Raw genomic sequence first — 24,566 nt, forward strand, 5'->3', positions numbered from 1 at the left:
CCGGACCCAAACACGAATTAAATTAGTCCAATTTACTTGAAAATAGAGAAATTGGGGGATTATGGTTATTTATTTTAACTCATGCCACGTGGACTGTTAGTCCCATGTGCATGTAGCTCCACCATGGACGACAGCAGCGAAGTTAGATTCCACATGGAATTTTTCAATGGCCGGAATTTTTTAGAAATAACTGAGTATTTTCCTATAATTATGACACTAAATAATGGGAAAAAAAAATTAAGAGACGAAAATGAAACCACACCATAAAAAACTACCTTTTGCCAATATCATAAAAAAAAAAATTTAAGATGTCATGCTATTGATACCAAATCTCACTAGTTTCTTGCACCCATAAAAAGAGCCTTAACCCAATATAGAACAAAACTAAATAAAAAGCAGACTATGTCAAACACAAAATATACATACAAGAACATAATGGGAAAGTTGACATAAGCTAATACAAATTTAACACTCATTAACATGCCTACCTTTTCCCTGCTAAAACATTCAATTACCTACTGCAGCAGTCGGAAAATAAAGTGGCAAAGTATCTATCAAAAAAACCTTTTGCGCCCTTAAGAACCCAGCTAGGATTTTCCTCCGGGATTCTCATTCTGCTGCAGCATCTTCAATGTTATTTCCTCCAGTAGTAATATCTGGCAACGTGTCCAAATCTACGCGTACATCTTTAATATCTTGGGCAATCGAAGAATCAGAAGAATCAAAGGCCTCATGTTGAATAGCATCTGCAGTCCCATTTACAGCAGAAGATCCAGAGTCTCCATCAATTCGACCTGGTTCATTGTTGGGATCCAACTTCTCATTTTGACTTGCATCAGGGTCCTCTTTTGTTGTCGATAAAGACCCAGAGCCGATCTCTGATTTAGCCTTTGTTTCAGACCTTATGATGTCATCCAGCACATTAGCTTCCGAATTACTAGAGTTGGAGGCAGTTGCATCTGCTTTCTCAATACCAGTGGGTACAGTCGAATCAGATTGGTTGCTATCAGAAATGGTGGTAGAGTTATTGGCCAGTTCCAGTTCAGCTGTTTGCAAGTTGGAAACTCCTCCAATGGTTGAATTATCACGAGTTGCATCGTCACTAGCTGCATTCTGTGCCTGAGTTGAGTTCATTGTCTCTGTTACATTTTGCAGAAACAAACCAGAAGCGTCCATACTAGAACCTGAATTTTTGCTAGCTTCTGTACTCATTTCTAATGAGTTATTTCCCACCACTAGTTGATTATTGGATGGGGATATCAGTGTCAAATTTGAAAGCGAGTTATCCCCTCTCTCAGTTGTACTGCTCTCATTACCCTTCCTTTCTCCAGATTCCAGAACCAAAGAAGTACCTATTTCAGCTTTATCACCTTCTCCCAGTGTTAAACCGCTATTTTCATGAACTTCCGTATCTTTGACCGTGTTATTGGATTGATTCTCTTGTTGCAAAACTTCCCTTTCTGAGTTCTGTGCTTGGACTTCCAAAATTCCTTTCTGAGAGTCGCTGCCCATAGTCTGGGTATCATGAGACACTGCACTGGAAGCATCATCTGCCTTGTAATGCTCCTCTCGGGCTTCATGAGTATTCAGATTGCCTCCATCAAGGTCCTGATCATCTGATGAATTCTCATTCTCCATGTCACCCTCTTTGTCTTCACCTTCCCTACCTCCACCCTCCTCATCAGCTCCATCTTCCCTTTCTTTTTCATCATCCACAAACTCATCATCGTGCTCAGTTTCTCTAATTTTCTCTTGATCACGTTCATCGATCTCATCATCTCCACCTCCATTTCCCTCATCTTCTGATGCTAATCCTTTGTTATCTAGCTCTTCTTGCTCATCCTCTTCATGTGTATTTTGTTCTTCATGCTCTAGTTCCTCACGCTTGTTTTCCTCCTCCTGATCATCTTCTTCATGTTTGTTCTCTTCTTGCCCTTCTTCTGCATGCTTCATTTCTTCATCGTCTCCTCTGGTTTCTTCTTCCTCCTCTTCATCAGGCTTCTCACTCCTAGTCACTCCCTCACGAGGAAGGTCCTTCCTGCCTAGTTTAAAATTCTCAACATCGGTTTGAGTTCTGACAGAAACCTTTGATTCCTTTTCATCATATTCCTTCTTCTTATCACGGGAATGCTTGATTTGGTAGATCAACCAAAAGCAGACACCAAGCAACAACAGAATCTGCAGAACACGTTTTACCTTGACACCTTTTGATCTTTGGGTTCTACTCGGTGACCGCTTCAACATGATTGTTTTCTTGAAATCCCCAAACCTTATCTCTCCCTAAATGTATCTCAAGTGTCAGAAACAAATAATTAAATCATAAATCCGAACAAACCATTATGCATGCTTCCTTCAAAATAATAAACAAGCTAACTACAATCAAAACTCCTTTAGATATCTCAAAAATATTTCTAGTAGGGGTTCACCTGACTTATCTAGGTTTTGATGCTTAAAATTTCAAAGAACTATATTATCAATATACTTATTTTTGGCCAGAGCGACTCTCAATTATCTATTACATGGAAATCAATTAGAAATAGCAGGTTGAAACAATTCCTCAAATTTCTATCACAAAACTTCCTCATGTTTGAAAAAAGCCCAATTCAAAAGATATGATTCAGAAAAACCAGCTCTAATTTCTTCCCCACACCAACAGACATTGAAATGGCATAAAACGTCAAAAAGCCCACCAGAGTTAGGCCATTGAAATGTTCACTATAGTACAGGTTGAAAATGCAAAATTTTGATCATGTTCCAGCTAAAACAAGCCCGCAAAATTTGAAACCACAAATACAGGGGAAAAAAAAAAAACTGGATAATATTGTTGAAAATTGATACCAAATGTGTTTGCACTTTGCAATCATATACAACTCCTTAGTTTCTGGCAGCTACTGAACTAGGTCTGACTGATCTAATTAGTTGATAATCTCAGAGCAACAATTCCAACAATTAAACGGCTTCATTCCATCAAATATACAATCATTACCTCCTAATTCATAGAAATCAATCATATCCTCAGAAAATCTAGGAGTAATTTCTCATATTATTACTAAGAATACCCTAATGGGAATCCTAATTATAAAAATTGACAGAAACAAACCCCCAACAAACCCTAGAATCCCAGTTGGCATACCCAACAACAGAAACCCCTATTATTGCAAACGAAAATTTGATAAAATTTATGCTCCAAGACCAACCTATCCATGTCACCATCTTTAAAAGAAAAGGTTTCATTAAAAAATCGGGTGCTAAAAAGATGGGGTGCAACAAGCCAAATAAACTATGACAAACACACAAAGTGTGATAAGTAAGAAGAAGAAGAAGAAAAAGATTCATCCATACAAGGGAAGCAAAGAAACCCACAAAAGAAAAAATGAAAGGAAATGGAAATGAGAAGTATGAAGAAGATTCATCCATACTAGGGAGATAGGTGTCTGTATTGTATTTCATTTCTTCCCCACACCAAGACATTGAAATGACATAACACATCAAAAAGCCCATCAGAGTTAGGCCACTGAAAATGTTCACTATAGTACAGGGTGAAAATGCAAAATTTTGAGCATGTTCCAGCTAAATAACACCAAAAAATTCAAAACCACAAATACAGGGGAAAAAAAACTGGATAACATTGTTGGAAATTGATACCAAATGTGTTTGCACTTTACAATCATATACAACTCCTTATAGTTTCTGATAGCTACTGAACTAGGTCTTACTGATCTAATTGGTTGAGAGTCTCAGAGCAACAATTCCTACAATCAAACAGCTCCATTCCATCAAATTTACATTCATCACCTCCTAATTCAAAAGAAATCAATCATATCATCAGAAAATCTAGGAGTAATTTCTCATATTATTACTAAGATTCTAAGAATAACCCTAATTATAAAAATTGATAGAAACAAACCCCCAACAAACCCTAGTATCCCAGTTCGCATACCAAACAACAAGAACCGCTAAATTGCAAGCGAATATTTGATGAAATTCTTGTTCCAAGACCAACCCAATCCATGTCACACAAATAATCAGGTACACTAAGACCCACACACAAAGTGTGTGAAGTAAGCTGAGAAAGAAGAAGAAGAAGATTCATCCATACCAACCCAGAAAAGAAAAAATGAAAGGAAATGGAAATGAGAAGCTAATCAGTCAAAGTATGAAGAACAATGACAAAAGAGTACCTGAAGAGGCAAACCAAGCTTGTTAATGCAGTGAAAAGAAACAAGAAAAGTTGGGTGTTAAAGACTGAAGAGGATTGATAAAGACTCTAGGGAGATGAGTAAAAGGGTGTCTGTCTGTATTGTATTTGTTTCAGTTGTTGTGGTCGTGGTCTTCAAAGATGGGATCCATCAAGACCAAAGGGTAATTACTGGACAGCTCCGCCCAATAAATAATACTGTAAAATATCTTCTGTTGTATTCTTCAATTCATTTATTTTTTAAAAATTTAATTGTGGGGCCACTTGAGGTGTCTGTGCAAGTGGGATTCATGGGGACCTTAAGGGGCCGCCTGCAGTAGCCCCTAAGGGGCTCGGCCCATTGGTTTCTGACTTGGCTACTTGGGCCTCAAGCCTAACTGAATTTGGGGGCCCTACCGTAGGTCATCTACTGCACGACCAACAACAGGCTCAATTAGAGCTTAATTAATTTTTAATAAATTCTAAAATAATAGTAGATGCAAATATTTAGTGTATAGATCAGCATCATGTATTTTTTTAGGGAAGAAAAAACTAAATTCATTGAAAAAGAATAAGTAAAATAGGTGGTTGATCCAACGATAGAAAATGCTTCATATTTGTATCAATCTTTTGACAACAAATTTAATTTTTTTTTCCAAAAAAAAATGCTCAATGCTAATCTAAACACTATAAACATTATATTTATAATTTTTATACAATTTTTTAAAAATTTTGATGGCCAAAATTGGCCTATTGCCGACCCTACAATAGAAAATCTACTGCAGGGCCCCTCAACTAAAGCCTAACTCGTCAACATCATATCTGCCACCAACGATTCCTTGTTGGGTCGCCCTATGCAAAACACGTATTAAATAACTTAACAAATTAAACATGGGAGGGAAAAAAAGATTTTGTATCCATTTAACTAATAATAATTGAAATTTTATTATGGTATTTTTGTATCAAAAGTGACCTCTAGTCACCTAATGACACATGGTAGCATAAGGTCCACCAATGAAAACTCTCAACAAAACGCCAAGTGACACATCGAATAGCAATGAGATTTTATGGCCAACCGCGTGTTCATTTTGTAGGGATTGTGATTTTATCTTAGTTGAAATCCAGGATTCTATTACAGAAAATCAGGATGTCTGAGGAGAATTGATCGAAATAGCTAAAATTCAGAGATTCATTGTCAAAGCCGTTTTCTTCTTTTTAAATGTGGTTTGTTATAAAATGTGAGAGATTAAATAAGTTCAGAAGATCACGGAATTTGACACCATCACGCTCCTAGTTTGTATCAAACATGATTTCAGCTATTGTACGTCAACTAGATACTGGAATTGACTTACCCTTACGCTTTGAGAATCAAGACACATTCCCATGATCATCCACATGGAGAAGCCAAGGATGATAACCATCAGCCTCAATTCATCAATAACCTGCATGGAGCCTAGCTTTCCATGGAATGGGACGAGCTACATATTCATAGTACTCCAACAATCATCATGAAGGAAGACGACGATCTAGGTCCATCACTGTTGATCCACTAACTTTTGAAGACAATAAGGTTATAGGGGAATTAGTCTAGTAACCCTAAGGAGCAAGCCAACAACTAGTTTTTCATGATCTACCACGACATAACAAGATAAAGCCTAGAAGCCAAGAGATGGTGACCATCATGAAGAAGAAGAAGCAGAAGTTACAACTATCCCGCATCAAATACAGACTCCACGTCTATAAACTTAATTTTATCCTTTACTTAGCATGACTCCGGTCAACTATTTTTAGTCCGATTTATTTTCTTTCAAGCCTCTGTGGTTGTAGCCTCCACGGCTATTATGTTGATGTAACTTGTAAAGCATGCTTTTCATATATTTTGGGATGTATTCTCAATGAAAATCCTAATACATTTTAGTGATGTGTTATTTTCATTCAGTTTAATAGAAGTACTCTCATTCCGATATTTGTCTTCTATCTACTGCTTTTCTCACTTGACATTTGATAAATTTTAAGTTATTTTTAGGAAGGCACCATCAAACCAGTAGTTTTTTATTCGCAAACTACACATAATTTGTTTGATGATGGGTCATATTGGTTCACAAATTTCATATCAAAATCTTTGAACTGATAGCAAGTCATGCCACGCTCTAACACATAGAATCACCACATCATAAAATCCAATCCGCACAAGTGATAATACATTTTTGATTTGATTAGAAATCAACTCAGTAGAAGAGCACCAACATATATCAATCAAGTCACAATCAAATAAACATGTTATTTGATTAGAAATAACTCTTGAGTTCAAAACTCATTTTACATGGTATTTCAACAAAGTTATTTGATGTTGGCTTAGCTGATCATACACATCGAGCTTTTGCCATTCATCGATAGGAATGAAAGCGCGCCCGAGCTGAGCGATACATCAATAGACCCTAGACTTGGCTCGTTACTTTCTTAGTAAACTCAAGCTCAATAGGGCCCAAAAAATCCAAGCACAGACTTGACTTGTGAGAAGTCCAAAGCTTGAGCCGTACCCGTTGAGCCCGACTCGTAACTTCATTTATTAGTAAAGCATTTATATTCCGTCTATTGATTGTTCTTGATTCTTTTTTGTCTAATCAAATTGAATTCGCAAAGATGCCATAAATGAAGAGGAATTTCAATTTTTCTCTATAAGAAAAGGAAAGAACAAAGAGAAAGCAAATGAAGACTTCTATTGGAAAGCTAGAGGGTTTGCACTTCATAGGCATGGTTCGCTCGGAGACCTTTGCAAGAACAGTAGGGATCTTTGTACTCTAGCTCAACTAGATGAGCTAGGTCAGGCTTCTCAGGTACGTATATCATTCTCATCTTCCGTTCTTTGTTTGGTTGTTGAGAAATCGAACGAAAACTAAAATCAAAAGAGCATGGCCATTTTACTAATCAATTGGACTATGAATACCATAGGATGATAAACTGAGCTTGGTGCTTCGATGTTCAATGGTGCTATAATTCCTCCTCTGATGGTTGTCAGTCGTTCCTCTTGCGATTGCAATTGCTCTAGACTGCTCTGCAATTGCAATTATTCGAGAGTGTTCTTCTATGCCCTATTTGCTTTAGATCGACCCTTCATCAATCTTGCTGGATTGGGCTCTCATCATTCAAGTTGGACCAGTGTCAAAATCTTCAATGAAACTATGAAAGAAAATTGATGAAAGACGATATTTATCTTGATGACGCCCACAAAACAAAAATAGTTGGACTATTGGAGTATTAGACTTTTTAAGTGGCTTGTGCTTTTGATGTATATGTTATATGTATAATGTATATGTAGGCCCTAGGGTCTTCGAGCCGTGCTTCTTCAAATTTGTGCTTGGTCTGTTATGTTAAACGAGTTTAAAAATAGGCTCAAGCTCAACCCTTTTATCATATGAGCCAAGCTCGAACTAGGCTTGAAAAGGGCTGCTCACGGGTGGTCTGGCCCACTTTCATCCCTACTTATGGGAAGACTATCAATATTAAAGTTTGGAGCTTGAACAAGACAGTATAAACCCTTATTCGGATCTTTGAAACTTTGACCCTAATGTTGTCCACTGGTGAGTCCCTAGATGGGTGATAGGTACCATAATGGGTAGTATGTTATCATTTCTCTATTACTATTCTAAATATGGTGTGATCCTAATTTTGTGAATACTTGAAACTAAACTTTTAACATATGAATTTTATAGGTAATCATTTGAAGTTGGATTAAAGGTACAGTTTCCTCACTTTGCTCTACTTTCTTGCTTCTTAATGACAAAGTATTCCTAACTAATTAAGTGGATCATAGACAGACAAGAACTACCTTCTCATACACAGAGAATAAAAGTATTCTTCTGTTCTCTTCAAAGTCCTTTGATTAACTTGGTGTCCAAGATACTCCTATTGCCTTTGTAAGTAACAATCATCACCATGATTGACATCAATCAGGCACTAAAACAACTAACTTATCATATTCCAACCATCCATATTTAATTATGACTAACTATGAGATTAAAATTGTCAAGCACACCTTTAATATGGCAGCCCATTCCCTTACATTTTATTACCAAGAAAAGAAAAGCTGAATGTTTTTAATCTTTCTTTTTCTGTTTCCCTATGATCCGCTCATAATTTTTCCAGGGAAAAAAATGGTTAAAACAGGGACCAGACAATGTAGAACAAATCAAATACTTGGTCACAGTGGTTGCTTTTTAGCCTCACAAACCCTAGCTTATAGCCTTATAGTTGTAGTTTTAGTTATTTAGGGCACTTTTTCTGAACCTAAACTGGACCCATACTCTTAACTTTATAAAAAGGAAGCCAAGAATAAGTTGATGTAGTCCTTCAAAAGGGAAATTTATAAGACCAAGCTATCCTAAATAAAGAAAAGCTATATATGTATATATATACACTCAAGTCAGCATCTCACTTTCCTAAACTTTCTGCTAACCTGACAGCAAAAAAGGCTCTTGTTTGAGAGTCTATGTGTATGCCTAAAGATTGGTATATAGGTATAGATATTATATATCATCACAAGAATAAATTGTGAAAGCGAATTGTATTATACATTCCCTGCAAATTTATTTCATTATGTGTAAATTATATGCAAGATTATGACCAGACATATATGGCGTGAAAATGGAGTCATATATATATATATATGTATATGTGTATATGTGTGTGTGTGTATATATATATGACCAGATATATATGCCCTAGTATTGTGGTAACTCCCATTTCTTCTTTATTTAGTCTTTGCCCTCATATTTAAGGTTGACTGACCCACATAAATATAATAAATCATAATTAATGCACCAACTTAAATATGAAAACTATATTTATATATGTGATAACTATATCTTAATCAATCAAGACACTCCTTTGCTTCTTTCTAAAGATATTCTTTTTTTTCCTTGTCTAAACAAAAAGCCTTGCCTTCTATTCACATTTTTATCTAACCATGCCATGCAATACCTATATATACCCTCTTCTCTTCTCATTTCTTTCTTGCACTCAACAAAAAAACATGACAAATTGTCTAAACGTCGTCGTCGTCTTCGTTGCGGTTCTTGGGCTGAATTTGCTGAATATTTCAATAGCTTCTGTTGTCTCAACAGGGGATTTCAATAAGGATTTCTTTGTGACATGGTCTCCTAACCATGTAAATACTTCTGCAAACGGCACGACAAGAAGCTTGAAGCTAGATCAAGAATCTGGTATGCATCAAAATACCCAAAAAAAAAAATGAAATTGAAGAAAAAAAAGTGTTCATTAATGTTTCTGATTAGTGCTATCTGGGAATTTGTTACACAGGATCTGGTTTTGCTTCAGACCAGATGTTCTTATTCGGACAAATAGACATGCAGATTAAACTAGTTCCAGGTCATTCAGCAGGCACAGTTTTGGGGTTTTATGTAAGTAACAAATTAATATTCATATATGTTCTGCTCCAATCTCTTATATGTTTTGGCAATGCAGATCCTGCAGTTCATGTAATTGATTTTGGTTTTGGCAATGCAGATGACATCGGATTCGCCTAATCGAGATGAAATCGACTTTGAATTCCTTGGCAATGTTACAGGACAACCTTATATCCTTCAAACAAATGTTTATGCTGACGGATTCGATAACCGAGAAGAGAGGATCTATTTCTGGTTTGATCCAACAAAGGACTTCCATACCTATTCCATCCTGTGGAACCTTCATCAAATTGTGTATGCAGTTATTTTCAAGATCTATTCAATGACTTTTGTGTCATTTATTATAGTTTTTTTCAGTAACCGAGAATTTCCCACACCAACATGTCCATCGAACAACTGGGTCAACTCTAAACTTGTTATTTATTATATTTATAATTGTGGCTCACCAAAACAGTCTCTCCGCGATGTGAGGATAAAGAAGAGACTATCACTAGATCAGTTCTTGCTCCTTAATTCTCGTAACTAATTAAGATGTGACTATGAGTAGTGATGAAATTCTTCTTGTTGTTTTTGTAGATTTATGGTGGATTGGGTACCAATTAGGGTATACAGAAACCATGCTGACAAGGGAGTGGCATATCCAAGGTGGCAGCCAATGAGTCTAAAGGCGAGCCTATGGAACGGCGACAGCTGGGCGACTCGAGGGGGCCGCGACAAGATTGACTGGTCAAAGGGGCCATTCATAGCCTCATTCCAGAATCACAAGATTGATGCTTGTGTTTGGAAAGGAAACCCAAGGTTTTGTAGGGCAGGGAGCCCTACAAATTGGTGGAACCAAGAGAGAATGAGATCTCTAACAGATAAACAGAGGAGGTGGTTCAGATGGGTCAGGAGATACCACATGGTTTATGATTATTGTACAGATAATCAGAGATTCAATAATAGCCTTCCAAAGGAGTGTTTCCTTCCTAAGTATTGATCAAATAGGAGGACTTTTATATATGTTGTAATTTTTTAGCTATTTGGAGAATTTTAATTCAGTAATGTTTCATTACTTAGTAATAATTATGTAATGCTTTTTTAATATTTGAAACGGGGAAGGAGATTTGAACCTTGGTCACCAGAGTAATACACACAGGGGCGGCCCTGGGCCTGGGCGAGCTGGACCGTTGCCCAGGGCCCCCAAAATTTAAATTTTTTTAGTTATGATAGTTTATTTTAAAACTAGCCCCAACTTATTTTAAAGCCCATAAACATTATTTATGAAGCCCATAAAGAAAAAGAATTGAGAATTTAAACAAACTAACAAAAAGAAGGGGTCCAACCCAATTAGAAATACAATTTTAGAGTCTTAAAGACTTAGACATTAGACCAGTCCCAACCCATTTAAGAAATAAAAAAAAAAATCAAAAGCCTCATTCTCTAAATCGTATCCCATCATTCTCAAGAATCTCCCCCATAAAAAAATCGAAAACATCAAAGTGATTTGACGGAAAAGGTTAATTATATATACTAACGTAATTAATGATGTTGCCTTTCAAAATGTTAGAAGAGTCATATTTAAGTAATATATTTTTAGAGTTACACTTTTAAGAACTATATGACAATCACGAAAAAAAAATTTAGGGGCCCCCTTTTAGAGTTCGCCCAGGGCCCCTGTAAACTCAGGTACGCCATTGAATACACGTCATCTTTACCACTTCAACTAGTGGCTCAGGTGTATGCTTTTTCAATATTGACTGGTAATAATATATTCAAGTAGTCCCAGGAATGAAGGCATATTGTAGGAAACCTCTTAAATTTTGTCTCGAATTTCTTCCATTACCTTTTAGATAGGTTAATTCGTAAAGAGGTAATGTGGTTGTCCAAGGAAGGTATAACCTAATCCAAACATAAATTCAATGAATATATCAAAGAGAAACTCTAACCAACAGCTGCTGGGAAAACTAAAAATAAAAAATATATCGTAGGTAGACTTGAGAAAATCAACTTGCTAAGTAGAGAAAATATAGAAGAACTAAGATGTGGATCCATTGACAGAACATACTTGATCTAGCTAGTAGGAAAACCGGTTGAATCATCCGTCAAGTAGATTTGAATCATTGACATAACCAAAATCACCATTCTTCCAACAATGTGGGGTACTTTTTTGAACAATCTCATTCACCCGATATCGAATTTCACAATGTTAGTATACTAGGTTAATATATTTTCGGAGACAAAACGTTTCCAACCCGTAGCCGTCCCACGTTAACTGGCTCCCAAAGAGGGTCCATTGTCAACTGATATTCCACAAAAATCACATAAATCAAGGATCAAAAAAATTTTGATCCAAGAGCCAGACCCTGCATATTCTTAGGTTATCCTGCGGGGGTCAAAGGATAATGATTGCTAGACTTAGTAACTCATGAAATGTTTGTTTCTAGCTATTTCAAGAAAATGAATCTCTTTAAAATCAAAGTTACAAATTCTTCAATGGATATCAAATGAAAACTGCAGGTGAAAACAACCAGGGGCTAGAGAAGTGGGGACCCTTGGGCCCTTAAATTTTTTTTATGTATAATAATATCATAAGCCATTGATATTATGAAGAGAAGCCCAACAGCCATAAGCCCACAGATCCAAAGCCGAGAGACCCAAATCCCAGCTCAAAAACCATAATGTCATTTGGTTTTGCTCTGTTTTGCCATGTTTAATACTTTAAGAATTTTTTATTTTTTATTTTTGCATGTGAATGTCTGGAATCTGGATTCGTAGATTCAACGTGTGGTGGTTATGTTTTTCTTGTAAATACGTGATCTTTATGCATTCAATGATACTATAGTTTTTCACTTTAATTTTTATATAATCAATGAAAAATTAGGTTCATATAGAGGTTAAGTTGGTTCATAACTCTTAATGGGTTTCCAGTTTCCTTGTGTTCTCCTTACTTTATTGCTTTACTTTGATCGAATTATGTTATGAGTTAAAAAAATATTACATCAGTAAGACTTGTCTCTTCCGATGGATATATAAGATCAAGCCCACTTTCAAACAACTAATTAGATATTTTTCATTAGGCTTAAGTACTATTAAGTGAGACGGTCTCGGAAGAAACAAAATAGTATAGATCCGATGTATTTATGAGAACCGATAAATCCAAAACAGACAATATAATTGATTGTATGAGGGGTGTGGACTTCTGACAAATTAATTCTAGAGCCTGTTTGGTACAATTTATTGTGGAGCTTATAAGTTCGTGGGAGATGCTATACCAAACCACCTTAACCCCTAGAAACACTAGTTTATAAGATCCAAAACACTCAAAAAATAAATTTCAAGTAGAAACTTATTTTAGAGCTTCTTTTTCTTCTCGTTTTCCTTGTTTCTTCTTTTCTTTCATTAACTTTTTATAAATATTAATTTCAATTTTATTTATATAAAAATATTTTGTAATTTATAAATTTCAATTTTATTTGTATAAAAATATCTTGTAATATATAAATTTGAACTTAAAATTAAATTTAATAATAAATATTTATAAATACAAATAAAAAAATTTACCAAAAATAAAAAATCATAAAATAACAAACTATAACGATTTATATAGCTCTAATATTTTTGTTTAATTTTTATTTTATCTTTTAACTAAACGTAATTTTTTTTTTCACAACTCATAAGCTAGGGTCAGTTATTAGTTTTACCAAGCTTCGGAGAGCTTATTTTATAACTTATCATCTAGTTATTTTTTATAGCTTATAAGCTAACTTATTTTGACAGCAAATAAGCTCTACCAAACGGAGGCATAGTGTAATTTTAATTTTTGGTCAAGATGTGGCCGATCTTTGTATTTCCACTAAATAAATACTATTATTTATTGATTTAATTACAATCATAAATAAAAAGTACAACTGTAGTTTTTATTCTGTGTTTTATTTTGTGTATGCCGTTTACAAGGTAGTACAAGCTTATTAGAGCGATGAATCTGTGTTGGTGGCTCCATTAGTAGGGCCTTATGTCAATGTAGTTCCCTGGTGGATCATAGTTGCAAGCAACGAACCACCACCCATTTTTGCACTGAACCCTAGCGCACCCTAGCCGGACCGAGCTGCGCCAAACCACTTGAGTGTAGTGCAAACACTCATTTCCACCAACACAAGAGTTAGAAGTGTAGTTATAGTAAGGCTTTTCTACCGTCCACAAATTCACCGCCGCGACTCCTGTGAAGGCGCTGCTGGCGCCCTTGGCGAGGTTCTCACCGTAGTCTCCGGTGGAATGTTCAAGGTTGCAGTCTCCGATTCTTGAATTGGCGTAGCTTTGGGCGTAAGCAGCCACCGCGTTGTCCCATGCAAGATTGCGTACACCAAGTTGTTAGGGTTATGATGATGACACAAATGGAAGCCATGAAGGTTTTATACAAACCCATTTTGGTTTTTTGATGTTAAGATGCAAAAATAGTGATATTGATGATTGATGAGGAAGTAGTGTTGTGCATACATATACATACATACATACATATTTATATATATATATTTATAATTGATTGGAAGTCTCATGATAAAAGTACATTGGAATTAAAGTGGTTTTGAAGAGATCTCAATTAGTAGAGTCATCACAAATTAAGTTTGACCATGACTTTATTAAGTGGGCTTGGCCGTGTGATTAGTTTGAGTTCATTGTACTTGCTTAATTTCCTCCAAGTGAAGCAAACCAAGAAAAAAATTTGTAGACATTCACTTTCTGTTCACTTGAAGGAATGGAAAAAAAATTAGTTGGCTTTGCATGTTCAAATTTACATATGCTTTTATTAATTAAAAAGAAAAGAGAGAGCTAAGTAGAGAAATATAACCTACAAATTTACATAATGTCTATGTCTAATATAATCTTATTTGAGCAACTATACTAATTTAATATAATACTAGTTAATATTAGGAATTTTAAAATTAGAAATAAAAATATTATTTTTCATCTATTGTAGTTGAGCCATTCCTATAAATCTCACCGTTTGACTTTACCAAACCGATGTGAGATAGAATTCTAACACCATCATATTTCAATCCTATTCAAAAACGGATCTATACATAGATTTTACGTGGGCTTACTTGTTTGACATAGATTATTTATGGGTTATTACATGGATTCAATAGATATATCCCGATACATCTAAATAGTCTAATTTTTTTTTTTGATAAATCTGTGAGAATTTTATTATGAGGAAAGACAGAAAATACAAAAAAACAACCATTAAAGTTACGTATGAAATTATTCGACTACAGATATAAATTTTTTTAAAGACATTTATGATAAAAATGGACTTCAGCAATTGATATCTCAGTTATCTCAGCCACTGAGTTGTACGCGTGGGATTTTATGTGCATCATATGGAACATATGTGTTATATATATAACAATATTATTCCATATATTGCATGTAAGTTGATATTATAGTAGGTTGTAGTATGATTTTAATTTTGATAAAGATACAACTTGTCTGTGTTACGTAAAGGCTGGGGCTGCTTAATTAAAACACTAATCTGTCCTGTTGAATGCGCAGAATTAGTAGCAGTCCGCACAGGAATTCGGCTAGTGGCTGGTTGCCAACATGATGGAGTTGTGACAATCCAATGTAACTCACGTGGGGCTGTGGTTAAGATCCTTTCGAGCGAGCTAGGTCGGAATGAAGTCGGTAATCTAGTTCATGATATTCAATTAGCAGGCGAATCTATTGCAAACCTCAAATTTATGTATTGCCCTCGCTCTACTAACAGAGTAGCTCACTGTATTACGCATTTTGCTCTTTCATGTACTATCTCATGTGTTTGGAGGTCATCTTTTGGGCCCCTTTGGCTCAACGAAGTTGTAATGACAAACTCTCTGTCAGTTGGTTCTTAATAATAAACAGATTCCTTTCAAAAAAAAATAGTCAACCCTTTCATGTAGGTACTGTAAATCTTTGATTTATTCAACAGTTTTATCAATTAAGGACCAATAGAAGTGGCTCTCCGAATACATATGTAATTGTGGAACGGAAATGATATATATCAAAGGTTTTTCATACATAATCATGTGGCAATTACATTGTTTTAACACAGTCTCTTATTACATTGTTTCAGATTAACACAGTCTCTTATTACATTATTTCTGACTAATACAGTCTCTTATTACACTTTTCTGTATGTAATTATATTGTTTTAAGTGTTGAAATTTTGTATACATTGTTTCAAAAATAATATAATTAAGAACGCTTAGGTTACATACTGAATCCGATTATGTAATTTTTTTTTGAAATGTAACATTAATTTTGAGAGAGAAAATATTTTGAAGTTTCGTTGAAGAAATAAAAAGTAAAAAACTGTGATGTCATCTTGCTTAGTAAACATACCACATAGATTATGGACCCTTATGAATTATTTTATTAAGGATACGTAGCGCGGTTGAGTGTGGAATGAGTAATTGATACATATTTTTTAATTAATTATTGTTATTCTTAGCGCGAGCAGAAACTTATCCTAGTTCAATTATTAAAAACTAGGACACCACTAGACACGGTAATCTGATAGATATATAAATACACAGTACGCTTTGGATAGTCACCCTTAATACTATAAAGAAATTATTATTGGTTTTATTTATCTTTGAATTAGAACAATTCTCATGAAAGAGATTATTATGACAATTTAGTTAATTAATTAACTAGTAAGGGCGTTGGCCAACATAATTGCCCGGTGGATCATAGTTGCAAGTAACGAACCACCACCCATTGTTGCAACGAACCCTCGCGCACCCAAGTCGAACCGAGTTGCGCCAAACCACTTGAGTGTAATGACCACACTGCTGCCCTACAGCACAAGAATTAGAAGTGTAGTTATAGTAAGCTTTCTCCGCCACCCACAAATTCACGGCATCGACACCGGAGAAGGTGCCGCTGCTTCCCTTTGCGAGGTTCTCGCCGTAAGTTCCATTGGAGTGCACAAGATTGCAGTCATCGATTCTGGAATCAGCGTAATTTTGTGCATATGTGGCAATCGCATCGTCCCATGTCATGTTGGAGACACCCACTTGGTTACGAGCCGTGTTGTGGGTGTTGGCATAGTCTTGTGGTGTATTTTGGGCATGGGAGGGTTCAAGAAGTAGGGCTAGTAAGGCCATCATCATGAAAACGAGAAGGGAATTATACATGGAAGTAGTTTTGTGCGAACCCATTTTGAGTTTTTGCATTCTATTGCAAATGTGTTTATAGTAGGACTTTTGATGAGGAAATGTTGATGATATATATATATATAGTAGTGGAATGGTATAAAAGCATATTAGGGTTGAATTAGGGTTAAAGCGAGCTAATTCATTATGTAGAGTGAGCCCAAAGTTTTTACTTATCACGCAAAGATAAATTTATTGTTGTGATAGTCAACGTTGAAACAAAAATAAAAACAGAGCAAAGAGATAATGAAACACACGGATTGTCATAAAATCTAATCCAAACATCTTTTCCATATAAGAGGTATTGTCCAATTTAGACCTACAATATCCGTACGATTTTGTTTTTAAAAGAGTCATTACGATTGAAATGTGTTGGATCTTGACTTATAAAGTTATTTGTTTTCCCTCAACTTTTCGATACGAGACATTTTAATTTATCTTAACACATTAACGTGTCCATATGTCTAAAAAATAAATTTGTTCTTTGGGCGTTCACCTTTTTTGTCCCTGTAAGTAATCCAAAATGGTGACATATGTGTGTCCAAATTAGTTAGATTTACATTCTAAATTAAAAGAATGCAAAAGATATTGTAAATCCACACCTGCGCACACTAACAATATTGTCTGCTTTGAGTTATTCGGTTCTCAAGGATGCAACAAAAGATATTGTAAATCCACGTACACCTCCATACACACCAACAATATTATCCGCTTTAAGTTGTCCAGTTCTCGAGGATACATCGAACTCGTATGACTTTGTTCATTCTTAACCTAGCTACTAAAGGCCGAAGCCCATGGGTCAAAACCCAACTCACTTGGGTTAAAAAAAAGTCTTATTGGTATGTAAGGCCTTATAAATAAGGAATGAATTCCCACGTCGAAACGATGTAGTACTTAACAAAAGAAAGTCAAAAGAGATGATATCATTGCAATCCATTAGTTGGTCTTATTGATTAGTGCCTCATGTAATCACTAGTTGGCCTAACAATGATAGGTATTTCTTAATTAATTAAGGATATATCAAAGAATAAGTTCAATTGATGACTTTTTCAATTTCCCCAAGTCTTATAAATAGTTCAACCAATCTCTAATCACAATGTGTGATCATGCCACGTAAAAATATTATTTTTTGAGGATACCCATATATATGGTTCAACGTTGAAGAAATTGATTTGGTAACACAACACATGTTATCTTCTCATGTAGAATGAGAATTAAGCCAAATTAAGTCAATGTCTATCACTTAATATATTTTTAGTATTAACTACTAGAAGAAAGGGAAAAAAAATCATAAAAATGGACAAACTTGTGTAGACCGATTTTAAGATAAGGTAAGCCATCTACTTGACCAAATTGCACGCTTTGACGTGTGGAAAAATATGTTGTAAGGTTAATATGAGTTTTGACTTATTAGTAACAACTTTTAATTGTAAGTTAAATTAATAGATTAACATTATTTGCACCCTAAAAATAACTAAGTACACATCAATTTTACAACACCCCAATTAAAAACATAACATTCAATATTACACCCCATTTTCAGTTTTTTTTTTAAACAAAAAAAAAAACCTCTGCACCCCTCTTCTTCCTCCTCTAACTAGGGTTTCTTCTTCATGCCACATGAACTCCCTAGGAGCAGCAACACCAAAATTGAAATTCCAAATCAGTTCCAAGCTCATCCGAACTCTCATAAATCCTCAACTTTCCTCTATCTTCATGAACTCCAGAAAGAGCCATCCTTTCAACAAGTAATAACTTTGTCATCAAATAACAAAAGAGGGAAAAAGCACCAAAGAGCAGAGATAGAGATACCCAGATCATTGAACAAAAAAGATCGTGCTAAAGAAAGCTTAATCGAAATGACATCTTCAAAACAGAGATACCCAGATCACCCTCAAAGAGCCCAAAGGAGAGAATGCTTACAAAGGAGAAGGAGAAGAAAGGAGAGAGATTGGTGGTAGGGAGAACCAAGAAACTGACGAAGATGGAAGATACAGTTGCAAGATCTTCAGGGAAGAAGAAACATAGTTGGCGGCACTTGCTCACCAAATTGGGTATCTAGGGCTTCAGGGAAGTTAAACATAGTTGAGACTGAAAAATGATAAGGATTCTGGGGTGTTTTGAGAGTAAGCTTTTTGACGAGAAAATGGGTTGTCCTTAATATCTCGTGAGGTGCAAATAGTCTTACTCAACTTAATATGACTTTAGGAACGAACGAGATACTTTCTAATAATTGAGGGATGAGATTGAGGATGAAAATGAAACAACTTATGTAGTTAAGGGACAAAAAGGTATTTGAGCCATTAATTTTAACATGTTGGTATGTATTGCAAAAAAAAATGTTGGTATGTATGGATTTAAAAACTTTTTATTCAAAGATAATTGGATTAGAATCATTTTACAAGTCGATTGTACTGACACCTACCGAAAAGGATTCCTCCAATCCATGGTCTATGGGCCATGATTGTAATGCAATCACTAATCTCACTAAGTGGATTTCGTTCATATTTGGAGAGAGGAAATGGTGTGGTAGATTTCTTAGTCAAGAAAGGGGTTGATAGATAAATCAAAACAAAACATTAAATACCATGATCTCAAATATAAATACCATCAAAAGTCAAAACAACACAAAACTTATTCAGTAATATTTTTTATTTGAGTTTCAATCCAAAGTTCATAAACATATAGCTTTATTTCATGATATATCATATATATAGTTGCTTGTGATCTTCATTCATTAGTAGAGACGCTGGTTTCTATAGTTCGCCGGAGGACCATAGTTGCAAAAAAAAAACCACCACCCATTGTTGCACCGAGCCCTAGCGCACCCTACTCGAGCCGAGTTCCGCCAAACCACTTGAGTGTAATGCAAGCACTCTCCACCCACACAAGAGTTAGAGTTGTAGTCATAGTTAGGCTTCTCCTTAACCCACAAATCCACCGCTGCTGCTCCGGTGAACTCGCCACTGCCCTTGGCGAGGTTCTCTCCGTACGGTCCATTGGAGTGCACAAGATTGCAATCACCAAGCCTTGAATTGACATAGCTTTGTGCATAAGATTGTAAGTTGTTGTCCCATGCAATGTTTGGGACACGCACTTGCGATCGAGCAGCATTGTGTGTATTGACATAGTCTTGTGGAGAGTTTTGGGCATGAGAAGGGTAAACAATTAGGGACAAGAGAATGAAAGAGAGGAGAGAGAGATATCTTGGAGAAACTCATCTTGATTTTGATAGTTTTTGATGAAATTATAAGACAATTAGAAGGGTATTTATAGGGTTACAATGTGGGATTTTCAAAGCTCAAAGTAGAATTTTCGAAGCCATGTACTACACGCATAATTCAAAAAGCCACCTCAGTTTTTCTTTCCGGGAAAATTATCTTCTAGGGTAAGGATGAATCTATAATTGCAATATATCAAAATATTTTCTAAACCAAACAACCTTCAAATTTATCATTTTTTTAGTTAAAATATATTCTTTATTAAATCCAAATATTATTGAGGGATTAGTTCATAATCTAACAATTAGTAGAGAATTTGTCCTATTTGAAGATTTTAGGTTCGATTCTTACCCGAAGGGTTCAAATTACATTTTCATGTATTTACCTGATCAGAAACGTGGTTAATTTGCGGGTCATAGTATCGTCTCATGTATGGGTTTATCCAATGCGCACGCCAAAAAGTAGTGATTATTGGTTTTTCTATAGAAAAAGAGGGGAAAAAAAAACTAAGTTAATTAGAATAAAGACACATAATAGAGATAGAAAGATATTATTCCATGTATTGCATGTGCAAGTTGATATATTTTCTTAGAGGTTGTACAATGATTTTGATTTTGATAAAGATAGCAATGATGTGTGTTACCTCAAGTCTACGGCTGCTTAAAACACTTGTTATGTCTTCCTTTGAATAGTCTATTTCCTTAGGTTGTACAATGATTTTAGTTCATAATCTAACAATTAGTACATAATTTGTCCTATTTAAAGATTCTAGGTTCGATTCTTACCCGAAGAGTTCAAATTACATTTTCATGTATTTACCTGATCAGAAACGTGGTTATAGTGTCATCTCATGCATGGGTTTATCCAATGCGCACGCCAAAAAGTAATGATTATTGGTTTTTCGATAGAAAAAAGAAGAAGAAGAAAAAACTAAGTTAATTAGAATAAAGACACATAATGGAGATAGAAAGATGTTATTCCATGTATTGCATGTGCAAGTTGATAAATTTTCTTAGAGGTTGTACAATGATTTTGATTTTGATTTTGATAGCTGTGTGTTACCTCAAGTCTACGGCTGCTTAAAACACTTGTTATGTCTTACTTTGAATAGTCTATTTCCTTAGGTTGTACAATGATTTTCTTATATATGTTGTACAATGATTTTAATTTTGATAAAGATAGAACAATTTTGTGTGTTACGTCAAGGCTAGGGCAGCTTAAAACACTTTTGGTCTGTCTTAGTTTTGCTTTTATTTGAGGGTTTTATGAATAAATATTCCAAAGAAAGTTCCTTCACTAATTAAGTTTCTTAGTCTATCTATAGTTTTGCTTCATATCTTCTCTCACTTTTCTTTTCTTTTTCTTTTTCTTTTTCTTTTTCTTTTTCTTTTTCTTTTTCTTTTTCTTTTTCTTTTTCAAAGAACACATGACTAGCTACTTACTCAAGATTACTTTTCTTAGCCCATCACTTTAAATTATGTGGACGGTCTGAGATTTTTGTCTAACCCACCATCCACTCCCAATATCAAGGTTGACGTTTCAACAATCACCACATGCACTAGTTGATGATCAAGTCCTAATAATGATCAACTTCATGTTAGCAAAATCCAACCCAATCATATCAAAGTACTATTGTCCGCTGGGCCAAAGGCCCCTATGAATTTGTTTTATTAGACAGTCTCCAAAATACTTAAACCAAGAAAACACGTTACTTGTGTGAGAGGGGCTGGACCTTTACTTATATACCCCACACTTGGGGGTTCGGTTATGCGAGATCCAATAAATCGATACTTGGTATGTCTTACTTTGAATAGTCTAGTATTTAAAACACTGCAAGAGACAATGAATGTGTTAATTTGATTTGTTCATGCCAAAATTAATTTTGTTTTTCTATTATTATCCATAATCTGAATCAATATTTATTTGCATATTGAATGATGAAAGTTCTTCCACAATATTATAATATATTAATATCATTAACGAAAAAAACCATATTCATTTAACACTCAATAAGGTCTTTCACCCTCAATATTCCCCACAGGATCATAGTTACAAGTGACAAACCACCAACCATTCCTGCACTGAACCCTAGCACACCCCAAATGAACCGAATTGCGCCACACAACCTGAGTGTAATGCAGGCACTCATCACCGACACATGAATTAGAACGATAGTCATAGTTAGGCTTCTCACTAACCCACATTTTTACAGCATCAACACCATCAAGCCTTCCGTAACCCTCCGCGAGGTTCTCTCCGTAAGGCCCGTAGGAATGCTCCATCTCGCAATTTATTATCTTTTGATTCGCATAATGTTTCGCGTATCCCGCTACGGTGTCATTCCAAGTGATCGGACCGACCCCAACTTGAGCCCGGACGGCGTTGTGTGCATTGACAAAGTCTTGTGGGGTGTTTTGGGCAAGACAGGTTTGGATAATTAGGGTTTGAACTGTGAATGAGATGACTAAAAACTTGAGCAACAACATTTTCAATGTCTATGCAAAGGATTAACGGTGGAAGAGAAATGGTTTCAAGGACTTTAGTACAAGTGGGGTGTATGGTTGATGGTATATATGTGTATTTATATAGGAAAAGCAAGGGAGTCTGCTAATAAAAAATGCTCTATATATATTTCTTACTATATATTGACAATAAATAGTTATTAGTGATAGATAAGAATAAAAATGCATATATTCCTGCATGTGATTGATTAGTAACCGAAACTTTTTAAAGCAAGCAAACAAGAAAGAAAGAAAGCACTTGAGTGATAGTTAGTGGTTAATCTCTTTATAGTCAAATCATATCTTATGGTCTCTTGTACTGAGTTCGATTCTCATTTGGAGCAAATACTCTTGTATCATGTATTGGACTTTGACTAACTTATCCTGTCGTCAGGTGAGAAATTTCTGTGCGTGCAGATCTGACGGTCTGAGTTTAAGCTCATATCGAATGTCCAATAGCCAAGCTTTTACGGTGCCACTCTCAATTACGAAAAAAATTATCAATTTTCTAACCGAGAACGACACAATACAAGCTTGACCTTTGGACATCCGATATAGGCCTACAATCGGGCTGTCAAATCCCCGCGCACAGAAGTTTCCCACCTGATGTCAGGGTAAGTTGGTCCAAAGCCCAGCATATGGCCACAAGTCATTGCTTCTAGTGAGAATAAAACTCAAGATCTCACGAGTCTATATGGTTTGACTCTAGAGAGATTCATCAACTAGACTGTCACCCAAATGGTTATCTAAATTCCCATTTACTGTATTGACCAAATGGACGCAGTTTATCACGGAGACACAGTATTTCAGATCGACTAAGACATTGTTATTGCTTTGTAACTAAAAATATATATTATGGTGATTGGTGAAAGATCGACTATCACGTACATGACAATTTAGACCAGAATTAACGCCTCTAAAATGGGGTATATATGTTGATGATGTAACTTTTTTTGCTCCGTGATTTGATCCTGGAATTGGTAATAACGTCAACAATTAAGCAACTTGTTTGGACCTTTTCTCCACCTTTTTGGCTATTCACCATGCATGCATGTGAGTTTTTAAGATTATTGCCAATGTCGTTTGACTTCTTCAATCATGGCCCCCTATCCGGTGAGAAAAGTTTAGTAAAATCAACTTTTTTTTAACAAATGTAGCATGCATGGATCTATCTTGTCGCACACTCGCAAAGTAGTAGCTATCGGTGATAACATCTCCTCCTCTCAATGATGATCTTCACCTGTTTACAAAGAGGTTATGGAGAACAGTTTAGTATGAGACTCCATGACATATTTCCTTCTCTTTCTTTTTCTTTTTTCCCTTTTATGTAGTATGAGAATTCATAGTCACTATCCTTTGAGTAGTGTCTTAAAAAATCGGATTGAACCGGGTACCCGCCATTCTACCAATTGGATTTATTACACATGAACACCGATCGAATTTGTGTTGTGCCGGCCACTTACATTCAATATCAATTATGAAGTGGTTATTAGGATCGATGTTTGAATTTTATGGACTTTGGTTTGGTACTTTGTTTTAATTTGTTATTGTTACTAAAGGGGTTTGTTTTTAATTTCATGAACTTCTTTGGTTTGGAACAGTGCTTTGATTTTTTTTGTTATTTGAGATTGCCAATGTTATATTTAATTTGATTTGGTATTTTTTTTCTTATTTTTCTACTATTTTACAATTCTTTTTATGATTTTTCAGAATTTATTTTATTGTTAAGGCACGGCCGGTTGAACAGTATATCGAACCTCTCACCGGTATCATTTCAGTTTCGGAAGAAGTTTGATGGACCATTTTTCGGTCTGTATATTTAATGGGCAGGAAGAAGTTTGAGGGATGGACAAAGATAAGTCACCGAAAGTCATTGGCCCATAATAGGGTCACGAAGATACTCGTCATTCTCCATTAAACATCTAATTAAGTCCATAAAAAAGTTGTTAGTTGTCCAACAAATTATCTAGAAAATTTTTACCTACATACCACCAAAACACTATCTTTATACTACTTTTTAATTTTTTATAGTTTACATAAATATTCTTGTATACAAGACATATTAA

The 24,566-nt window shown here is 35.2% G+C and overlaps 6 protein-coding genes and 1 long non-coding RNA gene across 8 annotated transcripts; 1 reads left to right on the forward strand and 6 right to left on the reverse strand.

The window, feature by feature from the left end:
• Positions 1-300: 300 nt before the first annotated feature.
• Positions 301-4,357, reverse strand: LOC119982894 (cilia- and flagella-associated protein 251-like). Of its 2 annotated transcripts, XM_038826488.1 has the most exons (3): positions 4,182-4,357; positions 3,717-3,798; positions 301-2,280 (listed from the first exon to the last, which is right to left on the reverse strand). In XM_038826488.1, exon 3 carries the CDS (start codon positions 2,242-2,244, stop codon positions 610-612), a length of 1,635 nt encoding a protein of 544 aa, XP_038682416.1. In that variant the 5' UTR covers positions 2,245-2,280; positions 3,717-3,798; positions 4,182-4,357; the 3' UTR covers positions 301-609. The 2 variants fall into 2 exon arrangements, with proteins under 2 accessions (XP_038682416.1, XP_038682413.1); XM_038826485.1 differs by lacking the exon at positions 3,717-3,798 and having other exon boundaries at positions 4,182-4,356.
• A 4,818-nt stretch (positions 4,358-9,175) lies between these two features.
• On the forward strand, positions 9,176-10,719 carry LOC119982970 (probable xyloglucan endotransglucosylase/hydrolase protein 10). The gene is made up of 4 exons (XM_038826593.1): positions 9,176-9,399; positions 9,497-9,597; positions 9,704-9,897; positions 10,180-10,719. The coding sequence occupies exons 1-4, from the start codon at positions 9,210-9,212 to the stop codon at positions 10,580-10,582; spliced, it is 888 nt and encodes a 295-aa protein (XP_038682521.1). The 5' UTR covers positions 9,176-9,209; the 3' UTR covers positions 10,583-10,719.
• Positions 10,720-13,584: 2,865 nt separating this feature from the next.
• LOC119981937 (pathogenesis-related leaf protein 6-like) lies at positions 13,585-13,953 on the reverse strand (the record flags this gene model as incomplete). Its single annotated transcript, XM_038825075.1, has 1 exon — positions 13,585-13,953. A coding segment is annotated over one exon (369 nt), but the record flags the coding sequence as incomplete, so codon positions are not given.
• Positions 13,954-16,181: 2,228 nt separating this feature from the next.
• LOC119983001 (pathogenesis-related protein 1-like) lies at positions 16,182-16,821 on the reverse strand. Its single transcript, XM_038826637.1, has one exon. It carries the CDS (start codon positions 16,797-16,799, stop codon positions 16,275-16,277), a length of 525 nt encoding a protein of 174 aa, XP_038682565.1. The 5' UTR covers positions 16,800-16,821; the 3' UTR covers positions 16,182-16,274.
• Positions 16,822-18,336: 1,515 nt separating this feature from the next.
• LOC119982920 lies at positions 18,337-18,987 on the reverse strand. The gene is made up of 2 exons (XR_005464530.1): positions 18,702-18,987; positions 18,337-18,516 (listed from the first exon to the last, which is right to left on the reverse strand). It is a non-coding gene; the product is annotated as an uncharacterized LOC119982920 (long non-coding RNA).
• A 425-nt stretch (positions 18,988-19,412) lies between these two features.
• Positions 19,413-20,116, reverse strand: LOC119981938 (basic form of pathogenesis-related protein 1-like). Its single transcript, XM_038825076.1, has 2 exons — positions 20,113-20,116; positions 19,413-19,994 (listed from the first exon to the last, which is right to left on the reverse strand). Exons 1-2 carry the CDS (start codon positions 20,114-20,116, stop codon positions 19,516-19,518), a joined length of 483 nt encoding a protein of 160 aa, XP_038681004.1. The 3' UTR covers positions 19,413-19,515.
• Positions 20,117-21,946: 1,830 nt separating this feature from the next.
• Positions 21,947-22,563, reverse strand: LOC119982852 (basic form of pathogenesis-related protein 1-like). Its single transcript, XM_038826437.1, has one exon. The coding sequence runs from the start codon at positions 22,483-22,485 to the stop codon at positions 22,006-22,008; it is 480 nt and encodes a 159-aa protein (XP_038682365.1). The 5' UTR covers positions 22,486-22,563; the 3' UTR covers positions 21,947-22,005.
• Positions 22,564-24,566: the final 2,003 nt, after the last annotated feature.

Source organism: Tripterygium wilfordii, chromosome 17 (assembly GCF_013401445.1).
Source record: "Tripterygium wilfordii isolate XIE 37 chromosome 17, ASM1340144v1, whole genome shotgun sequence".
NCBI classification, from domain to species: domain Eukaryota; kingdom Viridiplantae; phylum Streptophyta; class Magnoliopsida; order Celastrales; family Celastraceae; genus Tripterygium; species Tripterygium wilfordii.